The 10674-nt window shown below is 45.8% G+C and overlaps 1 protein-coding gene across 1 annotated transcript in view; it reads left to right on the forward strand.

Moving 5' to 3' along the window:
- The window catches only part of TTC5 (tetratricopeptide repeat domain 5), a 32236-nt gene extending 30025 nt beyond the window's left edge, over nucleotides 1-2211 (forward strand). The window contains exons 9-10 of the mRNA XM_075341348.1: nucleotides 1022-1166; nucleotides 1653-2211. Coding sequence (XP_075197463.1) covers nucleotides 1022-1166; nucleotides 1653-1772 — 265 coding nt within the window. The 3' untranslated portion in view covers nucleotides 1773-2211. The remainder of the gene's footprint in view (nucleotides 1-1021; nucleotides 1167-1652) is intronic.
- Nucleotides 2212-10674: the final 8463 nt, after the last annotated feature.

Raw genomic sequence — 10674 nt, forward strand, 5'->3', positions numbered from 1 at the left:
GTATAAGCTCAGAGGGAGGAGCTACACTTTTAAGTCTAGTACTTTGTGTGTCCTCCGGAGGCAGAAGCTAAACACCCATGGTCTGGGTCTCCCAATACGGAACTATAAGAAAAAGAATTTACAGTAAGTAACAAAATTCTCTTTTTCATGTGCCATGGGGCCTCCTAGATAAAGTTAAAAGCAGAACCATAATGGAGCACACATACCTGTAACCTGTATATAGCTGCTTTCATGTTGCAAAAAAGGCAATTGTGGATAGAGGCCAGCCCAGGTCCCAGCATGTGGAGCAAGCTCTACACATACCAGGACTATATCAGAACTGACCCTCCCAGTGCCAGACAGCAACCACTGATAAAGGTGGACCAGATCCAAGTATGGTGCTTAATTAGCATTGCCTGTGGAAAGGGTGAGGTAACTGAATCTGAACAGCTACCAACAGGAGGAATACATTGCAAACCAAAATCAGGCGTGCATGGTATGGTGATGGTCAGTCACCAGAAATTCTAGCATAACTACAGTCATAACAGAGAAAAAGGAGCCAGCACGATCTGAAATTGGCATGCATCATATAAAAAGTTAAAATTCACAGATTTATTCCAACTGTACTATAATAAAAAAAAAAAAAAAAAAAAAAATGAGATTTTTAGCAAATAAGGACATAAAGCAGTTGGCTGAACATTCTTGTTCCCTAAATGAACCTTATGTGTTCCACCCACAGAGAAGATTGCTGTTAGTTTGAATCAACATTTTTCTGACCGTGACCTCACAATATGAAAGTCATTTTGATCTATAACAAGACTTGTAGGTTTGATCTCGTTACTCGCACTGTAAGTAAGGGGTTTGCCCAGGAATACTAAAATGTAATTGTTTTGTTACAAAAATGCGCGATACTGATGCTTCAGCACAGTCGCTTTACTGGTCTTGATCTGTAATACCAGATGCAACCTTTGGAAAAGCCTTTTTAATTCTGTTTTTTTTTATCATATATAATATTTTTTAAATATATTTCTTTCCCCTTTAGCACATTTGGCCTTGTAGATGCAGATGGAAGTTGTTACGCCGTAATGGTTTACAATATGGTGGAAAGCTGGGGAGTGCTCATTGCAGACTCTGTTACCATCCCTGAACCCCACTTAAAACAACATAATATTCAGCACAAAGGCCAGGTGAGTTTCTAGCTAGTGCCTGAAAGAAAACCTGTCAGATGCATCAGTGTGCATGCCGGACACTGTACACAACGGTATTTTAAGGACATCTTGTAGACTGTTCCCTTATAAACCTGTTACTGTAGATTGTGGTCTTCAGGCTTTGTTGCGCTTCCTTTTTAAAGGGTTTTTGTCCTCTTATAGAAAATGCTCTTCCATACACTGATAAAAGTTTTAAGAAAATAAAGTACTACTTACCCTCCCTGCATCCAGCGCCAGCTCTCCCACCACTGCCAGGAAGTAGGCATGACGTCACTTTGCTGCAGCCAATCTCTCAGCTCAACAGCTGGTGCTGTCTGCATAGGCATCATGATTGGCTGCAGCCAAACAACAAAAACTATCATTTGTGAAGAGCTGAGGTAGATATGCAGGGGGTAAGTAATGTTTATAACTATATTAGACTACAGTTACCTTCTTTCTCAACATGCTTATCTTTTTTATTATCAGGCATTTGTTTTTCAAAGTATTCGCGTAGACTCCCCGGTACGGTTGCTGGTGAACGGTAAGCCTCAAGGACCAAGCACTCAGGCCAGCGCAACAGTGGCATACAGACCCCAGAGCGAGTAATTGCAGGACAGCGGGACCTATTCTCTATGCTGTGAATTGGGGACTTTAAAGCAGTAGCATCAATTGCTGTGCCCCTCACGTTCTGTGGTGAAGAATAAACTCTTACAGGGTTATAACACAGGCACTTACAAGCTGCACTAATCTGGTACCATACCGTTAATTTTCTAATGTCTTGTTTCAAGCCTATTCTTGTATTAAGAAATGATCTAAAATGGTTTCCTGTAACATGTGGCCACATTCCTTATTGCTTGATGTTTGTGCTGTTTCCCCCATTTGTTTGCTCGCTATTTTGTTTTAAAAGCTGTAGTTGTATTTATAATGCAGATTCAGAATTGTGATTATTTATTTTGCCAAAACCTCTTGTTGCCTCATATTTAGAGGAAGATTAAACTTTATTTTTTTTTTCTATAAAATTAAAATTCAGTTATTTACAATTTAATTTTTTTCCCCTGATCTTCAATTCTTTAGCTTTTCTTGCATTTGACATGGTGTTTTGGTGTATGGTGTTTTGGTGTATGGTGTTTTGGTGTATGGTGTATGGTGTTTTGGTGTATGGTGTTTTGGTGTATGGTGTTTTGGTGTATGGTGTTTTGGTGTATGGTGTTTTGGTGTATGGTGTTTTGGTGTATGGTGTTTTGGTGTATGGTGTTTTGGTGTATGGTGTTTTGGTGTATGGTGTTTTGGTGTATGGTGTTTAGATGAATAATTGGATTATGCAAGTGCTCGAGTTTGGTAAGGCTATGTGCGCACGCTGCATTTTTTTGACGCAGCATTTTTGTACGTTTTTGGCCGCTAAAAACGCATCCGCAGAAAAATGCACAAAACAACGCACTGATAAAAACGCGTGCGTTTTTAACGCATTTTGGTGCATTTTTGGCTGCGTTTTGCTGCGTTTTCGATCTTGGCGTTTTTCCAATGCATTGCATGGGGGGAAAACCCAGGAAAGAATTGACATGTACATTTTTTTTTTTTTTAAGCTCAAAAACGCAGCTTAAAAAAAAAAATTGTGTGCGGACAGCAAAAATGAAAACTCATAGACTTTGCTGGGGAAGCAAAGTCATGCAGTTTTGAGCCCAAAACCACACAAAAACGCACTGTGCGCACATAGCCTAAGATTGAACAATTCAACTGACAAAGGTAAATTAATTAAGGAAGACTTTACATCACACTAGTACCTGAGTGCCCCAATACAGTGATGGCCAACTTGGTGTGTCAAAATTTGTATAAGTAAAAAAAGAAAAAAAAAAAAAGCATAACTCGGGTGGTGTCACGTCTCGAAAAATCCATAATTTTATGTTATTTGTAGCTCTAATAACAAAATGTTATCTGATAATAACTGCTCGGGAGAGGCGGAGAAGAGATAATGACTGCTCTGAGAGGACGAGATAATGATCTCCTCTCCCCCTCCCCCCGGCAGTCATTAAAAAAAACCATTGGTTTTAAATTTAGTTTGTTTTTCTCATGCTATTTTCTGTACAGATTTTACATTTTATAATTTGTTCCAAGTTTTGCAGATGCAACAAAGCCAAATATTTTTTTTGTCTTTTATTCAAAGAAGTGAAGAAGGTGATTTTAAATATTTTTTTTAAGTTCATTTAGGGGACTTGCGCCTCCGGTTGCCTGATCACACTTCTTGCCTGTAATATATATATAAAGAATTGGTTGTAATTGTACCGAATAATATTAAGAAAGAAGAACATGCATATTTAGCACAACATTATAGAAAATCCTGCCATGACAGACGTGTATTAGGAAGGACTTTACATACTTTCTACAAAACAATATTTATTTTATTTTGCTGGAGATCAGTCAGTTCTTGAATCTGGTTAGATTGTAATTGCTTAAAACCATAAGAAAAAAATTTATTCTATTAAGTCTTTGTCTTTAAAGAATTAAGGCCGCTTTACATGCTGCGACATCGCTAGTGATCGCACCCGCCCCCGTCATTTGTGCGTGACGTGCAAATCGCTGCCCGTGGCAAACAATATTGCTGGTAAGCGTCACACATACTTCCCTTCTTAACGACGTCGCTGTGGCCGGCGAACAACCTCTTTTCTAATGGGGTGGTTCGTGCGGCGTCAGTGAAGTCACATAGCAGGCCACCAATAGAAGCGGAGAGCAGCCGCGTAAACAACACTCCCACCTTGTTGCCGGCGGACGCAGGAACGATGTTGTTCGTCATTCCTGGGGTGTCACACGTAGCGATGTGTGCTGCCTCAGGATCGACGAACAACCGGCGTCCCAGAAGTTCAACATTTGGAAAATGAATGACTTGTCAACGATCAACTATTTGGTGAGTATTTCTGATCGTTAGCGGTCGCTCGTAGGTGTCACACGCAACAACGTCGCTAACGAGGCCGGATATGCGTCACGAATTCTGTGACCCCCCAACGATATCTCGGAAGCGATGTCGTTGCGTGTGAAGGATAGGGATTGACAGTCATAGCTATAATTCTCCTTTAGGAGAGACTAGCAAGTATAAAAGTGTATGTGTGTGTGTGTGTGTTCGTGTTCTCTCCGATTTGCTTTTCTTGAATTTTAAATAAAGGACAATTTTCTCTGCCTATAGTTCTAAATAGTATTTCTCTTCTTTACAGGCATATTGTACTGGTACAGAGAACAATCTCTCTATGGCGATATATGTTCGCTCATCTATAGTTATTTTCGCCATTTAAAAAGTGTAATATATATGTATAATATATTGCACTTTTTAAGCGGCAAAAATAACTATAGCTGACTGAACCTGTAGAAGTTCGGTTTGAGACCTGGATTTGACCTGAACATGCGGCCAGCCATAAACAGATTCCTCCCGGGGAGAGTGGGCTGGGTTTTTCCATTTTTATTTATTTATTTTTTTGTGTGCACACTACATCCAATAACTCTTTTGTTATTACACTGCAGGCGGCTCGCACTGGGCTGAGCACTGAGCGTACTCGAGCACATCGATGATCACAGGAGTGGGCAGCATACGTAAGGCACCTGATTTCCGAACCTGAACGTTTTTTGTGATAGTCTGTTGGGTCTGAACTCCGAATCTCTGGTTCACTCATCTCTACAAATAACATGAACATATTTGGTTTCCCTGTAATTGTACCATCCCTGATAAAAACGGTGCTAAAATTATTTACATTGATCCTTAAATGGAAAAAGTGACTTTTTTTTTTTTTTTTATTTTTTTTTCTCTCCATTAAATCTATAATAAAGTTACAAATATAAAACTTTAAAGGTGTGTCTAGTAAAATAGCACACAGTCTCGTATAAAAAGAAGAAAAAAAAAACCAAGGCTGTTTTCATCCTGAATTGATACAAAAATAAATTGGTCTTCAGAACAAGTGCATCACAAAAATAAAATGTTTATGCATGTATTGTGTGTATTTGTACTGTAGTATGTGCATAATTTATATGTGTGCTTTTACATGTAAGTATGCAGGTTTGCTGATGGAAGGGGCCCAGACACAAGTCCTGCACAAGGGCCCTTCATTGCCTGGGAAGTAAACTGAATATTTGACACAGGTGAAAGGAAGCAGTTATATGTCCCAGGCACTGCCCCTTTGTCTTTTTTGCTGTAGATGCCTTGCTTTGCTGTAGTTCGTACTGGGTTTTTTAAGCATCCATGAAAACTCCTTTGACATAATCACTCAAGACATCTTATAGAGGGAATCCCAATAATATTTTTGTCCCCTTATGCTGTCTATGTAGTTTAGACTAGGTGAGTTTAATATACTTACCGATCAGTTTTCCCTAATTTCCAGCGTAGCTGCTGCCCTATAGTTCATGTGAGCATCTTGCCAGCCTGCACCAGCACTGTTGTTTGGGGCATTGTTACTTCCTTAATGTAAGCATCTGGTACTGTACTTCAGAACAAAGATTCTAATGCGGGCTTTACACGAGACGACTGATCATGCGATGCATCGTCGGGGTCACGGTTTTCGTGACGCACATCCGGCATCGTACACGATGTCGTCTCGTGTAACACCTCCTAGCGACGCAGTATCGCTCACAAATCGTGAGTCGTGTACTCGTCGCTAGCTTTCATAAAATTGTTTAATTAAAATGGCGCCGGTTGTTTATTGTTTCCGTGGCATCACACGTTGCTCCTTGTGACACCACGGGAACGATGAACACAGCGTACCTGCGTCCCGCTGCACCCGCCGGCTATGTGGAAGGAGGTGGGCGGGATGTTTATATCCCGCTCATCTCCGCCCCTCCACTTCTATTGGCCGGCTGCCGTGTGACGTCGCTGTGACGCCGAACGTCCCTCCCACTCCAGGAAGTGGACGTTCGTCGCCCACAGCGAGGTCGTCCGGAAGGTAAGTGTGTGTGACGGGGGTTAAACGAGTTTGTGCGACACGGGCAGCGATTTGCCCGTGACGCACAAACGACGGGGGCGGGTACGATCGATCGTGAAATTGCACGATCGGTCGTCTCGTGTAAAGCAGGCATTAGACATACATTGAAAAAGCAACTTCAGGTCCACACACATACTTTTATGTGATCCAGCGAGTAACAATTTTAGCTCACATGACCATTAGCTTAAAAAGGACCCCTTAGTGAAAAACATTAACCCTCTTCGTGACCAAACCAATTTTGGAGATCTTACCACTGTCACTTTTTCTGGTAATAACTCTGGAACCCTTCAACGAATCCTAGTAAATATGCAGTTGTTTTTTGTGACACATTGTGCTTCATGGTAGTGGTCACTTTAGGGCTGCTTCTCACTTGCGAGTTTCTCGCAGTAGAGCAATGCGAGAAAAACTCGCATTGGAATCTGACACATGTTAGTCAATGATTCAGCTCGCATTTGCGATTTTTTTTTTTTTTTTTTTTTTTTTTTTTTTTTTTTTTTTTCTCCCCCTCAGGCCAAATCGGACCGAGAAAAAAATCGCAGCATGCTGCTTTTTTGCGAGTTTCTCGCACCATTTGTCGCAATGATTTCCTATGGAAGGGGATTAAAAGTAGGATCACACACGCGCACCAGCGTTCACATTTGCGAGTGTGGCAGGAACTACGCTCATTAAATATTCAACAGATGAATGTGACATCACATTCCCAAAGGTAAAATAAATGACACATGTGTAATCAATTTAATGTAGTTAAGATGTTGCAGGAAACTAGCATCGCAATCGCGACACACACGTGTCGCAGACGCGAGCCAAATCATTAATTCAAAAAAAGGATCGCAGTTGCGTTGCACTCGGACCTAACGTGAACTAAATTCAGCCGAGTTTTTCTTTGTCGCTCCATTGGGAGACCCAGACAATTGGGTGTATAGCTTCTGCCTCCGGAGGCCACACAAAGTTATTACACTTTAAAAAGTGTAACCCCTCCCCTCTGCTATACACCCTCCCGTGCATCACGGGCCCATCAGTTTTATGCTTTGTGTTGAAGGAGGCACACATTCACGCAAGCTCCACATTTTAGTCAGCAGCAGCTGCTGACTTTATCGGATGGAAAACAAGAGGGCCCCAGGGCCCCCGGCATGCTCCCTTCTCACCCCACTTTGGTCGGCGGTGCTGTTAAGGTTGAGGTACCCATTGCGGGTACAAAGGCTGGAGCCACATGCCGTTATCCTTCCCCATCCCTTAGGGGCTCTGGGAGAAGTGGGATCCTAACCGGTCACCAGGCACTGGGACCGGGCTCCCTCCGCAGCCCCTGTGGGAACCTGACGGACAGGAGACTGGATGTCATCAGGGAATATTCCCGCCCCCGGGCCTGCCAGTCAGGGGCAAGGGCGGGACGCTAGACTGCACGTCAGCGGTGAGGGCTGGAGCATACTTAGTATCCTCCTCCCCCCTCACTGAGCACCGTGGGGCACCAGATTCCCGCACTTTCTGAGGCACGCCCACGGCTCCCTCCTCCTCTCAGAACGCTGGCAGCCATTGTTATTATCGCTGCTGCCGGAGGAGAACTTCAGATAGAGCTCCACAGCGCTGGGAGGCCCAGGCAGGGAATCTGGTGGACACACAACCGCTGAACGCGGTCGGTAAGCCGCACCTGTTACAGGTGCTGGCCCCCCTGGGTGCCGCAGTGTATATATATATATCCATATTGGGTATACATTTACTCTGCTCGGCCGCAGTATTTGCTTGGCTATATACCCTCACTGTTTGCTAAGAGGAGATAACAGCATGTCGTCTGCAAAAAGCAAGGGTGCCAAGGCACAGGCTTATTTTGCAACTTGTACCTCTTGTGCGGCTATGTTACCTGCAGGTTCCACCTACCCTCATTGTGTGCAATGCTCGGCCCCTGTGACACTCACTCAGCCAGAGCCTCAGGCACTGGTGGGACCCTCGGCTCAGGTAGAACCACCGGCTGTCACTGTCCAGGTGGCAGGGACAGAGTTTGCAGTGTTGGCTGAGAAACTTTCTGAGTCCCTTTCACAATCCATGGCTCAGTCTATGGACAAATGGTCTGCTAAGATACTAGAAGCTTTGCAGTCCAGGCCGGTAACACAGGCCCCGGGCACTGTTGAATCATTGACCCCAGGCCCCCCTCGGTTGGAGCAGCAAACTGCTCCTGAGGTGACACATAGGTCCCACGAGGAGGACTCCGACTCGGACCGCAGTCACAGACCGTCTAAGCGGGCTCGCTGGGGACCCTCATCCACTTCATCACGCTGCTCAGGGTCTCAGCATGAGGACTCTCTGGAGGATGAGGCGGAGGTTGCAGCTCAGGGCTCTGATCCTGACTGTGCTCTCAATATTGATACACCTGAAGGAGACGCCATTGTAAATGACCTTATAGCGTCCATTAACCGGGTGCTAGAACTTCCTCCTCCAACTCCACCTGTTGAGGAGTCAGATTCACAACAGGAGAAACACCAGTTTAGGTTTCCCAAACGTACAAGGAGTGTTTTTTTCGATCACTCTAACTTCAGGGATGCTGTCCGGAAGCACAGAGCATATCCGGACAAGCGCTTTACTAAGCGCCTTAAGGACACACGTTACCCCTTCCCACCTGACGTAGTTAAGGGTTGGGCTCAGTGTCCCAAGGTGGATCCTCCAGTCTCTAGGCTGGCGGCTAGATCCGTGGTATCAGTGGCAGATGGCTCATCGCTCAAAGATGTCACTGACAGGCAAATAGAGCTCCTGATGAAATCCATCTATGAAGCCATAGGTGCGTCTTTTGCTCCAGCATTTGCAGCCGTGTGGGCACTCCAAGCTATCTCAGCTTGTCTGTCTGAGATTAATGCGGTCACACGCACTGCTACTCCGCAGGTCGTGTCTTTGACTTCTCAGGCGTCGGCTTTTTCGTCCTACGCCATGAACGCTGTCCTCGACTCGGTGAGCCGTACAGCGGTAGCATCCGCCAATTCGGTGGCAGTCCGCGGGGCCATGTGGCTACGCGAATGGAAGGCAGACTCTGCTTCCAAGAAGTTCTTAACCGGTTTGCCATTTTCCGGCGACCGCTTGTTTGGCGAGCAATTGGACGAAATTATCAACCAATCCAAGGGAAAGGACTCGTCCTTACCCCAGTCTAAACCGAACAGACCTCAGCAGCGAAAGATTCAACCGAGGTTTCAGTCCTTTCGGCCCTCAGCCAGGTCCCATTCCTCCACGTCCAACAGGTCACAGAAGGGCCAGAGCAACTCTTCTGCATGGCGGTCTAAGTCACGTCCTAAAAAGACCGCCGGAGGAGCCGCCCCCAAGGCGGCCTCCTCATGACTTTCGGTCTCCACAAACCGCATCCTCGGTCGGTGGCAGGCTCTTCCGCTTTTGCGACGCCTGGTGGCCACATGTCCAAGACCGATGGGTGAGAGACATTCTGTCTCACGGTTACAGGATAGAGCTCAGTTCTCGTCCTCCGACTCGTTTCTTCAGAACATCTCCGCCCCCCGAGCGAGCCGATGCACTTTTTCAGGCGGTAAACACTCTGAAGGCAGAAGGAGTGGTGATTCCCGTTCCACCTCAGGAACATGGTCACGGCTTCTACTCCAACTTGTTCGTGGTGCCAAAAAAAGGACGGATCATTCCGTCCCGTTCTAGACCTCAAGCTGCTCAACAAGCATGTGAGCACCAGAAGGTTTCGGATTGAATCTCTCCGCTCAGTCATCGCCTCGATGTCACAAGGAGACTTCCTAGCATCAATCGACATCAAAGATGCTTATCTCCATGTGCCGATCGCTCCCGAGCATCACCGCTTTCTGCGTTTCGCCATCAAGGACGAACACCTTCAGTTCGTGGCGCTGCCATTCGGCCTGGCGACAGCCCCACGGGTCTTCACCAAGGTCATGGCAGCAGTGGTGGCGGTCCTACACTCTCAGGGTCACTCGGTGATCCCTTACTTAGACGATCTTCTAGTCAAGGCACCCTCCAGGGTGGCATGCCAACACAGCCTGACCGTCACTCTGGAGACTCTCCAGAGGTTCGGGTGGATCATCAATTTCTTTGTCGCTCTATTGGGAGACCCAGACAATTGGGTGTATAGCTTCTGCCTCCGGAGGCCACACAAAGTATTACACTTAAAAGTGTAAGGCCCCTCCCCTTCTGCCTATACACCCCCCGTGGGATCACGGGCTCCTCAGTTTTCATGCTTTGTGCGAAGGAGGTCAGACATTCCACGCATAGCTCCACTGTTTAGTCAGCAGCAGCTGCTGACTATGTCGGATGGAAGAAAAGAGGGCCCATACTAGGGCCCCCAGCATGCTCCCTTCTCACCCCACTTTTGTCGGCGGTGTTTGTTAAGGTTGAGGTACCCATTGCGGGTACGGAGGCTGGAGCCCACATGCTGCTTTCCTTCCCCATCCCCTTAGGGCTCTGGGTGAAGTGGGATCTTATCGGTCTCCAGGCACAGGAGACCGTGCTCCATCCACAGCCCCTGGGATGGAGCTGAGTATCTTCAGGGACATGGCCCTGCTACGATTGAGGTACTCTGTGTCCCCATAAAGGGGACCGCGCACAGA

This window comes from Anomaloglossus baeobatrachus, chromosome 1, assembly GCF_048569485.1.
Source record: "Anomaloglossus baeobatrachus isolate aAnoBae1 chromosome 1, aAnoBae1.hap1, whole genome shotgun sequence".
NCBI classification, from domain to species: domain Eukaryota; kingdom Metazoa; phylum Chordata; class Amphibia; order Anura; family Aromobatidae; genus Anomaloglossus; species Anomaloglossus baeobatrachus.